Source organism: Tympanuchus pallidicinctus, unplaced genomic scaffold, assembly GCF_026119805.1.
Source record: "Tympanuchus pallidicinctus isolate F22 unplaced genomic scaffold, pur_lepc_1.0 scaffold1, whole genome shotgun sequence".
Classification (NCBI taxonomy): domain Eukaryota; kingdom Metazoa; phylum Chordata; class Aves; order Galliformes; family Phasianidae; genus Tympanuchus; species Tympanuchus pallidicinctus.
Genome location: NW_026294618.1, coordinates 80,425,825 through 80,443,728, shown reverse-complemented (window position 1 = coordinate 80,443,728; position 17,904 = coordinate 80,425,825). Strand labels below are relative to the sequence as shown.

Sequence of the window (17,904 nt, the reverse complement as noted above, 5' to 3'; positions counted from 1 at the left end):
CACCTCTTCACATTGGCAGGCAGATGTCCAGCCACTTCCTGGAAAGCAGGGCTTCAGCACACAGAACAGTTACTTGGAAACACTAATGCCACAGCTATGAGTATTCCCCTTCTCTCCCTCTTTCCCTGAGCATTTTTTGGCTGAACATGCTGCCATATGGCATGGAATGTCCCTTTGATCACATCAGGTCAGCTGACTTGGCTATGTCATCTTCCAAACTCTTCCCCCCTCAGCAAGGCCAGTAAATGTATTGGAGAGAAAGCCTTGATGCTGTCCAAGCCCTTTTAAATAGCAATCAAATCACTGGTATGTTATCAATACTGTTTAAGCCACAGGTGTAAAGAACAGCACTCTGATGAAATTTACTGCCAACTAGTTAGACAGTGCAATTCCTATTCCTTATTCCATAGGATTTTCATCACTCCCGGGTCTCAAGTTACACCAAAGTTCCCCTCAACTGTACTATTTCTCATTTCCAAAAGACCTACAACTTATACTACACACCTAATCTACCTTTACATTCAACAGAGGCTTATACAGCCTCTTTAACAGCATGATGTCCCTGACCATGGGCCAAGTTCAATCCACTACACAAGAGAGCCCATTTATACTTCAAAACTTAGATCTTCATAAAGAAGTTGCACAAGTTACTGAATTCAGGGACAGATACTAGATGAAGGAATCCCCGTGAATTGCCTTCAAGTGGTGTCAGATGAATTGTATACATAAGGATGTAAAGAATATCACCTTCAGAGATTTATCTGTCAGAGAAAAAAAAAAGAAGCCTCTGCGTCCACTAGTACCTTCACCTTGTGGTATTCTAACAAACAATTTTTTCCAGGAAGGAACACAACACTTCACTTTTCTACATCTACATCATTTTTCTACACCTACTACAGGAGGACCTCCTGTAACAGCTTTGCTGCTATTTCTGTTTTCAAACTGTACTATTGTTAGCTCATCTTCACCAACAAGTATCACATTACTGTTTCATTAATAGTCACTACTATTCAAATAGGAAAAGCAAATGAGAGCACAAAAATCCAGACTAAATTGAATCATTAGAAAGTCTTTTCTCTCATCTCCTCCTGATACATGGAAATAAATACTATACTAATTCCCATTCCTGAATGCACCCATGACTCTTAAAGCCAATATCATCCTTTCAAATGCTGTGCAAGCAAAATAGGGTTGATTTAAAGCTACTCTTACAAGCAAGGACTCTTACCTGTGTTAGCCCAAGGTAAATACCAAGGGCAGCTGACATTCACATAGGTACCAGGCAGTCCATCAGGCCAGCAGGCATAGTTGTCAAATGTTCTGTTGCAGAACTTGCCTTCTGCAAAGAGATGGAAGAAAGGGCATGCCACTGTCTTGTATTAACATAAATGCAGAAAAGACTGAAGAACAAAAGATAAAATACAAATGTGCATTTAAGCCATAACAGTATTATGCATTCAAACTTTGGAGTTAAAGTTTTTTTTGACAAGCAAGTCTTATTTATCCCTATGAAACTGGGATGGGAAAAAGTTGGGAATATGTTGGGAAAAAAAAAAAAAAAAAAAAAATAATCAGTCAATTAATCAAGGGAGAAGAAAGGCACATCAATATTAAACCATTTTTTATCTTTTCCACACCCTCATGTGTCTCAGTTGGATTTAAAATCATTTTTGCTGTGAATACTGTAGATAATCATTGCTGAGAATTGGCTCACAGTCATGCGGTTGGAAGTCTAATCTAATATATAGAGATCCATCAACAAAATACCCACACACAACCATAACTTTGCATTACAGCTTAATCAACACGAGAGTACTTCAACTTCAGATTTATTAAACTGTCATTCTTAGAGGGCAGCACTCAGCCTCTCAACAGGATAATGGAGCAGAGAGAAATGAATGTTTTGTAGCCATTGTTGTCAACACCTACTGTTCTCACTCCACCATATAATAACACGGTTAAGAGAAGGAAAACTGACAGTTTTAAGGCAATTATTCAGATACAGCTTTAGACACATCTCATCCTTTTTAGTGTGCCACAACAGCACTGAAGCACAGCAGTACCCATATTGTATCCAGTTCTGAGCGTCACTGACAAGTCACCAATGTCCTCTAAACACCACAATGCTGGCACACTGCAGCTGTTCTCAGCACATTGGAGCAGCTCAACTGCTAAGATGAGCCACATTCTCATTTGCACTTGGCACATTTTCTGCATGTGTATGTTTTGTTTTAAATGCCGTTTCAGCATTTTACAATGCTCAAAATAATTTCTACTATTAGATTAACGTAAACAGTATTGTCCTTGACTTCTTAATTTATGTACTCTCTCAACCCTTACTTCTAAATTAAATTTCAGGAGTGCTATATTAGTAACCTCCTTTGATGCACTAGAGCCACCACAAGACATTCTGGGTCCGAAGATGAAAATCTTTACAATGAGATTTTTTTCTTAAAATGGTTCCTTTTAGCAGAGGGAAGAGTCCCACAGAGAACAGATTGAAGGAAATGAAACAAAAAAAGAGATGGACTGGATAGTAAGCTGAAGAAGTACTTTCAAGTTCATAAATGCTCCCTTGTGACTGTTATTTTGCATTTTAACAATACTTCGTATCCCTACCGAGCAGACTTACCTGCTGCAATAGGAGGTGCCTCATACAAGTATTTCAGGCATTGGAGCTGGTACTCCTTCCACTTCTGCACAACACCAGAGAGGGATCCATCTGTACTCTGAAAGAGAAATCATGAGTCTCAGCCATTGAATTCAAACTATATTTTCCATGCAGCCTAAATTGGAAGATGTGAAGAGGTCTTGCACAACCTCATCTCCTTCTATAACCAAGTGATCCACCTGATGTGCCCAGGCTGCCAAGAATGCCAATGGCATCCTGGCTTATATCAGAAATAGAGCAGTCGAAAGGACCAGGGTGGTGATCATCCTTCTGTACACAGCTCTGATGAGGCTGTACCTTGAGTACTGTGTTCAGTCCTGGGTCCCTTGCTACAAGAAAGACATTGAAGCCCTGCAGTGTTTCCAGAGGACAAAAAAGCTGCGAGGGGTCTGGAGCACAAGTCTTATGGGGATTGGTTGAGGTAACTGGGATTATTTAGTCTGGAGGAGGCTCAGGGAGACTTTGTCGCTCTCTACAGCTCCTTGAAAGGAGGTAATGGTGAGGCAGGGGTTGGCCTCATCTTTTGGGTAACAGCGAAAGGACAAGAAGGAAGGACCTCAACTTGCACCAAGGGAGGTTCAGGTTCATTATTAGGAAATATATACACTCCAGAAGAGCAGTGAGGCAGTGGCACAGGCTGCCCAGAGAGGTGGTGGAGTCACCATCCCCGAAGGCGTTTAAGGCAAGGGTAGGTGTAATACTTTAGGACATGGTTTAGTGAGCGATACTGACAATAGGTGGATAGTTAGAGTAGATGATAATAGAAGTCTTTTCAAACCTTAATGATTCTATGAATTCAAAACAGCACTACTCGTAATAAACATTACAAGATGGTACTATGTGGTTAACTGCAACTAAAGAAATCTTTTTCTGTTGGTATCATGAAGAAAGAAAAAAAACAAACAACTAAGCTGTACTCTCAATGAAACCCAAGCTAAGTTAGCTTTGCTGTCTCAAATCACAGAGGAGTTTGAATTGGAAGGGACCTTTAGACCATCTAGTTCCAATCCTCTTCCATGTGCAGGGACACTTCCTACTAAACCAGGATGCCCAAAAACTCCATCCAACCTGGCCTTGAATGCTTCCAAGAATTAAATATATTTTTTCTGAGGCTACAGAAAGAGCAGGGACTTCTTTTCAGCACAATGACAGGCTGCAGTATCACCTTTTCCAAGTACCAAGGGGCAGAGTAGGAAGTACATACAGACTCTGCACAAAGGCAATCAGATGTTATTAAACTACAGAATATGTGCTGGCTGTTCATTCAACCCTAACCAAAGCCTCACCGTGCTCACAGAGGCCCAACTTACCCACTGCAATCAAGTACACAGGCAACAATTCACCCTTCATATTCATATAAACTGAATTACAAACGTAAGGATTACCAGGCTCTAAGTAATTGATAACACAGCTAATTCAGCATTCTCTTCCCAGAATAAAATCCTGCATGGATATCATAAAAACCTAACAGCGTAAACTCTGCAGTACAACCCTAATAGAGGAGAAAAAGTCATTTAACCCCAGCTGTTGATCAGTTTATGAAGTGAAGCGCGAGGGTTAATAACCCTCATAATTTACCTCTCACAGCTTCAACTGCAAATTTTTTGCTTTCTATTTCAGCTTCTAAACTTTTTTAGATGCTTAGAAAAAAATATAGCAGGACTTGGGAAGGTTTGTTTAAAGCCACATAGCTGTTTAAAATTTATACTGTATTTCCAGAAAGGCAACCTGGATGCTATTCACTACAAATTGTACACCTTTAAGAAATGGTTGCGTAATCTCTTTGGTAAAAAAAACATTTTTGGACTACAGACCTTAAATCCCTTCTTTGCTCTTGAATCCTTCAATGATTAAAAATATAGTTTTGAGGAAGAAACAAGCAATCAGGAATACCACCACATTCATTGTGCTCCTGCCTGGATCAAGACATAACATCGAATTACAAGGATGCACTTCAACATATGATGAGAAATACAACATTTAGTAGGTATCTGTTGTGTTTTAAAGAATGGTAGCTCCCTGTATTTACAAGCAACTCTTAACTGTAGCTAGGGCCTCATGGTCATAATTTTAAAAGAATTTGGCCAACTCCCACTGAAGTCAAAACAAGTACAAGCCTGTGGATCTTTCCAACTCTGACCCTTGTCTTCCTGATTTAAATCATCCTGGTCACATTTCACTTATGCCAATAAATGCTGCCAAAGTCTGTCTGGGCTCAAGTCACCAGCACAAAAATTAATGCACCTTACTGAATGTTAACCCTGCGTGTATATGGTAACACAGAAACCTGTAGATTGAGGTTCCCTCCAACCCCTGCAATACTGTAATTCTGCGGAAACATTCTTGCCCAAATTAGAGTGTGGAGGAACACACAGCCAGGAGCTCTAGAATGTCATCTACAGATCTCTGTAGACTGAATAAGGAATGAATGACCAGTATGGGAAGAGGGAAGATCTTTCAAACCTAAGTTTCTCCCAGATAGCCTTCAGAAGGAAACTTTCAGGTTACACATTGTTTAAATGTCTTTATCTTACAAGTGTAGCCATTAAAGTCATACAGGATTGTTTTACCCCCTCTCGGTCACCATGTTGATACTTTAATACATAAATTAATAGGAACATTCTCCAGACAAACTCTGAAGTTCTAATTGAGAATAATTTCTGAAGCTACTCACTGTTCCACATCTTCCCAAAAAGTAACTGTTGATTATGCATGCAAGTGAATGCATCAAGTTGATCCAAATCCAGACTTGCAGATTAATATGTATACAGAGTTTCATTTAGAAGTGAAAGACTACATTAGAAACTATCACCACAAACCTAAAACTGTGAAAAATAGCTTGTTGGAGGCAGAGATACCTTGAAACAAAATACTCTCTTCTAAATCAAGTTTTCATTTATTGTCTTCATGAATACAGGAATAGCCAGTTGTAATTAAAAACTAGAAAAAAAAGGCAAGCCTCTATTCCTCTATTTAATGAAAAAGTAGAAATATTCTAATCTATAGTGGTTTTTCATGATGTGAGATGACAACTGACGAGATTATTTTAGTCTTAAAATTTGCTAATTAGAAACATCTTTTTGTAGAGACTGATTTAGTAGGTTTCTATTATCTACAGTCACTTGTATTAAGACAATCAAATATAAAACCCAGGACTACATACTTTATTCTCTCCATTAAACAGGTCTCTCTGCTTCAGCAGTGTTACCAAAGTTAGGTTAAATTTGATTTTACTATATGCTATCTGTTGCAGCTTCTACAGGACCCATGCATATATAAACTTACGGTAACAGCTGATATTCAAATAACAGATACCATATTTTTTTGAGGAGTGATTTAATTTCTTCAGCAGTATCAAAGCACTAAGAATGCTTCTATGAAGACAAAGCTCCTGGGACAGTGCTCAGAATTTGGAACAAATTCAAGAGTCATATTAAGTGTAGGGCTGCCTTTCATTGCTAAAAGCACCAGTTCATTCTGTTTTTGTTGAGTTTTGCCTCCTTCCATTTATACTCATCCGCAGGAGTGAGAACATCAGCAGTAGTTTTGCTGGATGAAGATATATCAAAGACAGATAGTGGAGAAGAGGATGGAAGCATAGCTGACTATTTAAAATGGAAGAATGAAAAGGCAAGAATGGGTGAAGGACATTAAGGAGGTGAGTAATGGTGAAGCTTAAGTAGCATAAATTGGAGGCAGGATAATTGAGACAGACAAAAGCACACAGACTGGGGGCCTTTCAGTGTAGGAACCTAATTAAGTGTAATTAATCTCTAGTGATAAATTAGCTCATTCAACAGTCTGAGGACCAAACGCTTTATAAAACCTCAACATCTTTACAGGAAACCCTCTTTCTGTAGCCACCATTTATATCATAGACCCTACTGTAAAAGGAAGCATTTCAACCACTTTCCAACATCTTTGAAACTATTTGAGGAAACGCTGAGTGATTTGTGTCCGTTCAGTCTGGAAGAAAAAAGAAAAAAAAAAAAAGAAAAAAGAACGAGAAGGGATCTCATTGCTGTTTATTACTATCTAATGAGCAGAAAACAAATGGATGGGGCTGGACTCTTTTCAGTGTTGTGCAGTGACAGGATAGGAGCAACAGGCAAAAACTGGATCTCAGGAAGTTCCATATAGTTAACTGAAATAACTTCTTTACTGTGAGAGTGACGTGGCACCTGAAACAGGCTGCCCAGAGAGGTTGTGGACACTGACCTGGAGGTCAGTGATCTCTAGAGGTCCCTTCCACCCTTTAGGATTCTATGATTCTATTGCTGCTCTTACAAAAAAACAGCATCCATAGGTACACGAGGTGAGCTGTGCACAAAGGCACTACTCTAATATAGTGAAATTGGAGCACAGAATACGAATGTTGAAGGGGCTGACTTTGGACAAAATACACCATGAAACTTCAGAGAGGAAAGAAGATTTCTCAGAGCTTCAGTCAGTGATTCCTGGGATTACCATCTTTCCTCTTCCCTAATCATTATATAAGAGACCTTAACATGCGAAAGAAAGTGAAAAACTCCTTCCGTAAGATTTCTACTTGCTGCTAAGGGCTCATATTTTATGTAACAATCACTAGCACCTCCAAAATACTAATTTCAGTCTTCAAAAGTAAATGCTAGAAAACCTAACACTGAAGCACACTTCAATATGGCCTTGGTATTCTTGCTTCAGGTAGGAAAAGTAACATCAAACTTCTCAGAGGATAACTCAGATTAAATATACAACCTTTCATCTTGGTAATACTAAAAAGTTAAACTTTTTTCCCCTCAAAAAAGACCAATAAAAATTCAATGCAACACATTATTTTAAAAGTTATGCTGTTCAGAATCAGTACAACAGAGGCTGAGGTAGGGGAAGATTGTATGCTATTAGCTTTAAGTTCATTTAACATTCTTTCCTCTATAATAAGAATCTTATTAAACTGTTCTGTGCAAATGAATCTGCACCAATTAAAGCACTGTTTTATTCATAAGATGGATTTACATTTACACAGATTTTGTCCTCATTTCATCTCATTTCACCCCAAATTGGGCAGAGCACAACAACACTGCAATGTTGTGACCCACAGCCACCTTCCATCCACCGGGACAAGAATCTCAGTCAGAAAAAATGACTTAGATGTTTCAAATGTTTCAAGATGGCATAAAGCATGAGGCTCATTTACAGCTTCTTGAAAACACTTTCCCACTTAGCAAATGCCTTGCTAAAACAGTACCTCTGGAAGCAGAAGAGGCTGTAGCACAGCAAAACTCTACAACAAGGTTATCTGTCCATAGAACAGTGTTATTCTTCCCTGCAGTTTGTATTCATGTATCTCCACTTCCAATTTGGAGTGAATACAAAAGCATATGAATAGCAGGATGTCTCCACTAGTTCATTAAGACCATCTTGACCATTGGTCAAGACTTGATCTCTCAGCAGTTATTACACATCTGTCAGAGAAACACTGCAGATGTTGGTGCTCTAACTCCCAACAGTTCTTCAGCTGTAAACACAGAAGGTTATGTCAAAGGGAAAGGAGGTACATTAAAAAAAAAAAAAAAGAAAGAAAAAAGAAAAAAAAAAGGCTGTGCTATCTCTGTTATATGCAGTACCAGAGAACTATCACTGGAGATACTTTCACAATAGCTTTTCTGAAGATAATGAGACCGCATTTTAGGACATCTGACATCCCCTGGATTTCCACATTTGTCACTTTCTCTTCCCAAATTACATCACCTACTTTTGACTTCAATATAATCAACTGACATTATGGAAGTCTAAGCGACCCTTTTGAGGTCAAGTTACTATTCTTAGCTCCTTCTTTAGAGCTGCTTGACTGATCAGATAATATAATATTAATTATGCTTCAAGTCATATTTTACAAGATACTTCATCAGCAGTTGGACAAATCCTTCACTTCTCAGGAAAGCAAAAAAAAAAGCAGTGGATCAAAATAGCTTTCCTTCCAGAGAAGCACCTATTACCAGCTTTTAGGAGCTTTTCCTGTAAACACTTCTGTTCCTTGGTTACTAATTGAACTTATGACTTCAGTAGCTCAAGAGCACCATAAAAAAAAAGTATCCTTCCAGCACCTTCTCTGACAACAAAAAAGCAGAAAATTACATAGGTCTCTTCAAAAGTAATGCCTCCTCTTTTCTTCCAAGGAAACTACAATAGATACAAAGAGTACAATAACACTATTTGATGGAGCAAGTCCTCAGCTACAAAATACTACTTGCCAACATGGTCACCACCATTTGCTATGCATTTTGGCCAGCAATGAGCGTTAGTCCACATGCCATGCTCTTAAAAACCTGCATGGCCATCCAGAACAAGATTTGTCTTTCACATCACTGCCACCACTGCTGAAATATAATCTGGAAATAGTGGTAGTACTCTGTATATTGAACAGATCATGTTTCTTCTTCTTTACAAATCACATAACGTAAGCAATCTGTCAAATGATTTAAAATTGCTGTATAGAACAGCTGGAGCAGAGGGACATGGCATCATTATTTTCACTGGTAACAAAATAAAAGACGTTTTTGGAATATGTTAATAATCCGCTTCTTTAGCAGAAGTAAGGGTCTCATTATCATAACGTATGTAGGTCACTCCAAAAGTAATGCCTTGTATTTATTTCCATGGAAACTACAACAGGTACAAAGAGCGCAACAGCACCTTTTGATAGACCAAATTCTCAGCAACAAAATGCTGTTTTTCAACAGGGTCACAGCCATTAACTGTGCATTTTCTTCAGCAGAAGTTACCTCCAGTCACTGTCACCACTGCAGAAATGTACAACCTACCACCTCACTGAGCTCATATCCACTGTTTGGTTCCCATAGATGTTCAGAAAGCATCAATGAATGTCAGTGGCAGCCATTTCCTCCACATGGAGGAATTCAATAAAGCACCTTTGTTCCATACACACTTCCATGTCAGATGCCATTTTGTCAGGCTGTCCCTCTGTTGCCATCCGCCACACAGCAACAACATGTAATGAAATATTTATGGAAAGGTTCAACATTTACTGCCATACATTCACCTCTGATGTTGTGGGCGAACAAAATAGGAATCATCATTTTTGGAGCAGGCCTCATATGAACTCCCCAGTAAAGGTGCTACTGAATTCAGTAAGGAGCTATCTGGCCATATGTGCCAGCTGAGTTTCTTCTTAAGGTGCAACATCTTAGGACTTGCAACGAGATCTTCAAGAAGGAAAGTTTTAGGACTTGGATAAACAAAAGTTTCAGTAGCTGTCCAACAATGGAGACCCATCTTTTCCGTCCCTCTTGAGTTGAAGACTCAGATTTTATGACAGTAAGCATTTGAACCCAAAGCAGCAAAAGCTAACTCATCTAGCACTCAAACCCAATAATTGCACAGGAAGGATACTGTTTTGCTTTCTCTTCGGAGTTGCTGAGATTGCCAGCACACTGCCATTCCTGAGCAGTAACACTGGACTTTCAGCATCTTCCCAAAACACACAAAATACTGTCCACCTTTCATTCCATTTCTTCCTCTGCCCAAGTAGCTTCAAAACAGCATTTCAGTCAATCCAAAGACCAGAAAGCAAATATCACCTCAATCAAGGACCAGAATATGTATAATTTTTTTATTTTAAATCAAAGGCTGGATATCAGAATTCTTTCCTCCTAGTTGAAAATAACCACTGCACCACATGGTCCCTCATCCTCGCCTGCCCTCCTGTCTTTTTCTTTTTCACATCTGCACAGCTTCAAAAGGAAGGGCTGAATGTCAATCCGAAGACCAGAAAGCAAATATCACCTCAGTCAAGGACCAGAATATGTATAATTTTTTTTTTTTTTATTTTAAATCAAAGGCTGGATCTCAGGATTCTTTCCTCCTAGTTGAAAATAACCACTGCACCACACGGTCGCTGATCCTCGCCTGCCCTCCTGTCCTTTTCTTTTTCACATCTGCACAGCTTCAAAAGGAAGGGCTAAACGTGCTCAATCACATGTGAAACTAGAAACAAGCCAGCACAGAGCACTAATCAGCTGTCTTCTCCCTATTATCCTCCCTCCACTCCTGCTTTCTTAAGGACAATTTTTGCTATATTGGAAAGAAGGATAAGCATGTGTACCTGTCAAAAGCAGCTTGGAACTGCAGGTTTCCAAACATAAAACACTTGTGTGTGGAGGCTTGAGTAAGGCAATTCAAAGAACTAAGAAAATAGACATGAGACATTCTTGCTTTCAGTACTTCTAGTGACTAGGCAGAGGCACCTCTTAGTTCAGCAGGACTTAGTTTCATAAATTCTCCCACAAGCATAAGCTGTTTGAGCAGGTGTGAGGTTTCAGCCCTGACCACAAGGGTTTCCACTTCAGGACCAAACATCTCCAGTTTGGCCTGTAATGCTTTAATCATGCTTTGAAATCAATTACTCCACTCTTCCTCTCCACAAGTTTTGTTTCAACAAGGCACATTTCCCTGAGAATAATGTCTCCTGGCCCCTATCATTTTCCAGATCAAAGCAAAGTGTTTGGCATTCAAAGATAGATGTCAAAGCAAACTGCTTTAATATCTAAATCAACTTCCACAGCATTCTGTACTAAAAATCAAGTGAATAAAGCACAACTTAATATTTCAGCTTCCTACAAATTTAGGATTGTCTCCAGGAGACAAAAACTTAACTCCTGTAGGCCAGGTAGAGTAGCCTGAAAATTTGCTACAAAACTACAATTAACAGGTCACTATATTGTTTCTGTCTTCGATGATAGACATACTGGGGATACCAGTAAAGGTCTTTATCCCATGAAGATCTTTTCCCAGCCTAGATAGAGGTTTCCTTTTTACTCACTCTAGGACCCCACAAATCAGTGTGCTAACAGTTGAAACATAAACATTCAGTTTGACGATAATTGCTTTCTGAATACATTATTTTCATTACGTTTTCTTCCATCTGTTCCATTAAATGTTGCTGCCAAGAACTTATTATATGAGCCAGTCATAGAAATTTCCAAGCAACTATACAGAGAGACAGAAGAAATGCAAAAATTGCAAAGGCACTGACTACCAAACTCTTGGACAACAGAAAACAATCTCACAATTTTAGTTGGAGGTACTGTGTGTCAACACAAGAATTAAATCATCGCAGGAACTGTGTACAAAGAGTTTAATTTACTACGCATAGCAAAACTAAGTATATGTTTTGTGAAGTGTTCTTCAAAAGAGCACATTTATTGGTGCAGTTATACAACAGAAGTATCAAAACAGTAGAGAGTTTAAATTTCATTTACAGTCTGTTACAAGCGCGTAGCATTTGGAACAGTACTGAAAGAACAGTGAAAGTCAAACAGTGTTGTGTGAATAGGGGAAGCTACAAAGAGTTCTTCAATCTACCCATCTACCCTCAGCTGTAGAGACAAAGTATAGCCTACACTACTGGAAGAATAACTCAGTCTTTCATTAAAAACATTATGGTAACCATACTATCACAGTGGAGTAGACGTGTAGTAAGGAACGTTAAGGACAGAAAAATTAAGGAGAAATCTAGGGTTGAATTCAGATACTTAATCATGGGCATCGACTGATCTCCTCTTACCATACACAGTTGTCTTGCTTTACTTCCTGTAGAAGCTGCAGAAGTGCATGCTTCCCTGTAACTTGCATTACATCTGCTCTTGAATACTGTAGGATGTCTGCAGAGCACTAAACACCTGCATTTGGTAACTGATTCATCCTGAGTATCTTTTTGCCGCTCAAGTGAAATAAAGAAAAGAACATCTGTCAAAGCCAGACTCTTACTGCAGTTCAAAACACAATGTACTAAGCTGGTTCTTTACGACATACTGAACCAAGCGCATCTTAAAAAGATCTATTTTTTAAGTTTATAACTGTCTGGTTTCTTTGCAAATACTAACAATGGGCTAGAAACGAGGTATTTCCACCTTTCACACTGAAGCATCATAGAGTGGCCTGGGTTGAAAAAGACCTCAAAGATCATCAGTTTGAACCCCTCTACCACAGACAGGATCACCAACCACTGGATCAGGCTGCCCAGAGCCTCATCCAGCTTGGCCCTGAACGCATCCAGGGACGGATGGATCCCACAGGAGTCAAGCTTACCCCAGCTTTTCAAACGACTGTTTATCAGGTACACTCATTTTCAGAACTGTCATGTGAGATCAGAAGGCAAGGTGTAGAGAAGTTGTAATTTCTCCCCACAGTCAGCAATATACAGCAATATAAGCCTGGTCACCAGCTTGTTGGTTGATCATTAGGGCCCCTGAGGTAAGTTCTCAATAGCAAGAGGGGGAAAAACAAAAACAAAACATCAAAAACACAAAGCAGACCTCTCTTACTGAATATTTTCTTAAGTAACATTAAAAAAAAAAGCAATCCCACAACAAAAACCCACAAACAGTTCCCTAAGAAATAATGGATTTGATACAAAAATTATCTCAGGACAAAGCTATTAAAAACAACAAATAAGCTCGATATGTAATATTATGGGTTCTGTATCTACTGTTGTTAATGATTGCTAAAGAGGAATGCAATAAAATCTGCATGGCTTTCACAGTTCTAATTGCAGACAGTAGCTTATTTTGGTTTTATGTAATGCCAAGTTAACTCCCTCAGCAGTTCATTGTCACAGAGGCTCAACTGTCCATCAGCCAATTATCTGCCATACTGCTCCTTCCCGCCTACCCATCCCTTTGCCAAAACAATTATCTGTGGTGGCTTTGAAGATTGCTAGCATTTTCATCAACAGTACCATCACATCTGAAATCAGATCATACAAGAGAATTTCAGCCAGTAGGGCTTGTTCTCCAGACAATCTGTTTTCCTTCTACACATTATGGAAGAGATATTATAGAGGTATACCTCTGTCTAACACAGTGACATGGTCTATCACATCTAAACGGGACAGAACCCCTACAACAGCACTGTTGTGGTACCACAGCATATACAACACAGTTCTCATTTACTCAGACAGATACAGCATAGTGTTTTACAGGCAGCACTTATTTTTTTCTAATAATTTTCAGCATTCAACATACACTGCTGCTAAGTGTTACTTTCCTCAGTCTTGATTTGTCAAAAATAAGACAGGAGCAACACGGCAAAATGGCTAGAACCTTAACTCAATCAAATATGGAGAAACAGTGAAGCAGAGAAAAAAACAGTCATAAGATAAAGGCAAACGCTGCCCAGGAACTGTACTTTGATCATATGAAATAGAAATAACACATGTCCACAGGCAAGAACAAAAACAGCATGTTTGAAGTTAATCAGATGATCTTCATGTTAGATGGTAATGGACTACAGTTCTTAGGCACCAGAATCAAGAGGTGATACAAACTAGAACAAATCTGGCAACACACACTGCTGCAGGACTGCAGCACCATCCTCACAGCCATGTTTCCAGTTAGGGGGAACCAGGTGACGCTACCATTTCCAGAGACAACCCAGCATAAAAGCTGCATTCCTGCTTTCAAATCCACCTCTCCCATCCTCTTCCTTCTATTTCCTTTTTATCCAGAAGACAGTGAAGTTCAGTATTCCTACACAGGGAAGTTTTTTGCTGCACTCTCAAAAGCCCTCTCATTAATTTAATTCTTAAAATTCTCTTACAAGAGAGAATTTAAAGCAGCACCTTATGTGACAACAGTATAATATATTTGCAAGATCTTAGTAGCCAAGACTGAATGGTACCGTTACCTTCCTACAGTTGCAAATAAGAGCTATGTTTGATTTTAATTCTGTGCCATCTTACCTTTGCTTTTATTTGCGGAGGACAATTCAGCTCCTTTGAAGGCAAAAATAAAACAGCTCAAGACCCAGATCTGTGCTTCCCTCCCTCCATGTTCTCTGTGAACAGTTGCTACCATCTTCAACAATATTTAGGATTACCATCCATCTCCATCTAGCTAAAGAACAAAGGAGTGAAGTCGATTTTAAGCAGCTTTCATTAACCCATTAGCTTTTAATCACCTCTCCTGTTTCCATAATACAAGGTTGATGCTTTTAAAGCATTGCATCACACTACATAAGCTTAAGAATTTGGAATTCTCTTAATTTCAAACAGTGCTGAGCAAGCTATTCAGTACTCTGCTGAAACAAGTTACCACCTTTGACTCAAATGATTCAGAAGGATCAAAGCCACCCCTCCACTGAGCTAAAAGTATCTGTCACATTTGTTCAGAATGGGTTTACTTTCAGTTTTTTGGGTTTTTTTTAGTTAGTTAGTTAGTTTGTATTTCCTACAGTCCCACTCTTACAGGGAAGTACAGGAATACAACCAAGTCAAGCTGAATCAGCTTTTTTCCTATGTTAGGGCTGCAAAACAAATTATGAACCATTCTATTACTATAGGACTTTTCCTCAGATTTGAATCAGTCTACTACAAAACTTTCAAAAAGAGAACTGTGGTGCATTTATTTTGGAGGCACAGTGCAATAAAAGCATTAAGGGAGAAGCCAAGTGTTACAGTAAGCAAATAGCTGAGCAAAACACAAAGACTCCAGGAGTTCTGGTCCTGGATCCTGATGGAGACAATGATACCAGCTCTGAAGTTACTAATAGTGCAGCAGCATGTGTAGATGATACAAAATTCATAAAGTTAAATTTAAAATCCTTCTCATGCTTAATCCTAAGCTCTTTTCAGAAATCCCCCTCCTTGAGCTCAAAGGGTTTTGCAAGTTCAAGTTTCAATGTAAACAAATACTTCAGCATTTCTGTCAGGAGTCAACATTGGACCAGTTATCAAACATTCTTCACTGCAACTCTCTCAAATAGCAGTTTTCTATAATCCCTCTATGAAAATGTTGATAACAAAATGAACTTGTAGCCTGCAGTCCAGTTAATCCTGTATACATAATGTTCAGTTTCTAATACTCCATTCCCATTCTGCCAAAGAGAACCTGGCGCTGAGCATACTACCAGAATCAACAGCAGAAGCCCTGTGCATTACATGCCTGCAAAAGTCAATCCCATATGCTACCATGCTCCTACCTCCCAAAATGTAACACAGAGGAAGGCAGATGCAAGATGCAATCTCCAGTTCAGTACAAGCTATCCCTACCCCCATCCATAGATGATTTCTGGCAGGTTCTCATCTCTCAGACTCTCATGAGATGGAGTCTCACAACATTGTTTCCCTGATACAAGGAAAACTGTCAGATTCTTCTCACATAGAATCCCTGAGTCCCAGTGTACAATTGTACTTTATTATTAACTTTATTTTACTCCTGGTAGGTATCACAGCCTTCAGCTGTGCAGGTCTGCTTAAGAGACACAGCCATATCTTCAGAAATGAGTCTGCCTCCCTGCTTGGTTCTTCTTTCCTAGCCATGCTCTTGTAGGTATGTATGGAGCTAAAGATGTTTGTGACTTAAGCCACAGAAGCGAACCATAATTGTGTTGTTGTTAGAACTGAATGGACAGACACTTCTCCCCGCCTTCTTTGAGGAGACCTTTAAAGGAAGCAAAAGGTCAACAAGACAAAAACTACTGCTCAGGCAGCAAGCACTGCTTTGCAGAAAGCAGGAAATGTGATTAAGCCCAAGAGCAGAGTGAAAACTTCACAAGCCACATGAAGAAAAATGTGCAGAGAGCTTCAAGAAAATTGTCCAGCCTGAAAAAATGTAAACATAGAAGAAAGAGCTGTCTCTTGGGTCAAGTCCCAAAGCTTTGCCAGAATGAAGTTCAATTTGCACAGAAATCTTCCCCTCCTCCATCTCCAGTTTTCAGAGCACCAAGGGAAGCAGCGACCATGCAGTGATACCCACGCACAGCTGAAAACAGATAGGTCGCTTGAGGGAATTAAAATCATTCAATTAGTTCCATGTTAGTAGTTTCACAGCCACATATTTCCTGTCTGACATTAATCTTAAATCAAGCAGCACTTGTAGAAACAGAATAGATTCCCTGAGAAGAGGCTAAAGAAAACACTAGGGAACTTAAATGGCAGCAGCTTTATGCGATTTTGTCTTTTCCGAGACAGTTTGTTCTCTGAACTAACTCTGCAAAGGATTCTTGTTTCACATCTCAGTGCATCCTTAAGACATACTTCTGGAGCACACAATCTTCTTACAGCATAACTCCACTATCATTTAAAGCAGCGTAAAGCAACACGGCTGTTGAAAGATGTGGCTGTGATTTCTTCCCTCCTTCACTCCTCTCTTCTCCTTGTGCCAGCATAAGTGTTCATGCCATTGCACTGAGCTAAAAAGGCAGACTCTCCAGGGAAAAATTAAACAGGCAGAATGTTCAAGACTATACAGGTTGCCGTGAAGCAGAGGCCAGCACCAGCAGTGTAGTTCATGGGGACGTGAAAGAATAATCTTATTCACTGTCTCAGAATTAAGAAGAGTCTAAAACAAAGCCTGCTCCTCGTATAAAAGCCATTAAGTTAGATGTCAAGTATTTATTATCAATAAAGAAGGAAAGACTTGAGGACGTCAGTTATTGGAGAGAAGTAGTCCTTCAGGTCTCTTTATCAATATCTATTGCTAAACCACTCAAGATTTTTTTTGTTTTTGTTTTTTTGTTTTTTAACCTTTTCCCACTTGAAACGATATTTGGCAACCACAGAGACCTCAAGACGTGAAGGAGCCATGATGAACATCTTAACAGCTTCCAGTGTAATACCTTTCAGAGCCTTAATGTGAATGCTTAACAAGCAGGTACTGTTCAGACCCCATCTAACCTTGATTCAAAGACTTGAAATCATAGAGAATTCACTTCACCCTGAGGCAATTTGCTACCATGGTTAATTATACTCAGTATTGAATTTAGTGCCTATGTATGGTCAGAGTTGACTTAATCAGGCAAATAAGCTTCCTCAGCAGAATTACCTTACAAAACAAAGAATATTACAACAGTTTTGTATAACAAGAATAGGGTTAATGTTACAAAAATCCAGCCAACTAAATTTTCCTTAAAAAAAAAAAAAAAAAATAAAAAAAACAAGTTGATTTGCATTAGTTATGTTAGATCATTTTGTCAGCCTTTTCACAACAGTACTGGATGAGTATCAGATTAGTGAAAACAAGGAAAAAAATGTTTTTAAGGATATTGCCACTTTACAGTACCATGCCAACACTGCCCCAGCACAGTGAGGAAGGGAAGCTGATTTCTCCTTCCCACCACTGCTAGGACAATTGACTCCTTTCTTAGAAACCAGCTAAGTTTTTAGTTCCGTTACCCACAGACTTCTCAGGCACTTCAATCTCCATTAGCATTTTTTAAACTGTTGATTTGTACTG

The 17,904-nt window shown here is 39.1% G+C and overlaps 1 protein-coding gene and 1 long non-coding RNA gene across 3 annotated transcripts in view; one reads left to right on the top strand and one right to left on the bottom strand.

The window, feature by feature from the left end:
• LOC128086990 (uncharacterized) overlaps window positions 1-17,904 on the top strand; it is a 435,001-nt gene that overhangs the window by 86,165 nt on the left and 330,932 nt on the right. The window lies entirely within an intron of this gene.
• Window positions 1-17,904, bottom strand: part of GLP1R (glucagon like peptide 1 receptor) — an 81,371-nt gene that overhangs the window by 49,326 nt on the left and 14,141 nt on the right. For both annotated transcript variants that reach the window (XM_052693751.1, XM_052693675.1), the window contains 2 exons: window positions 2,633-2,729; window positions 1,229-1,339 (listed from right to left, as the gene is read on the bottom strand). In XM_052693751.1, coding sequence (XP_052549711.1) covers window positions 1,229-1,339; window positions 2,633-2,729 — 208 coding nt within the window. The remainder of the gene's footprint in view (window positions 1-1,228; window positions 1,340-2,632; window positions 2,730-17,904) is intronic.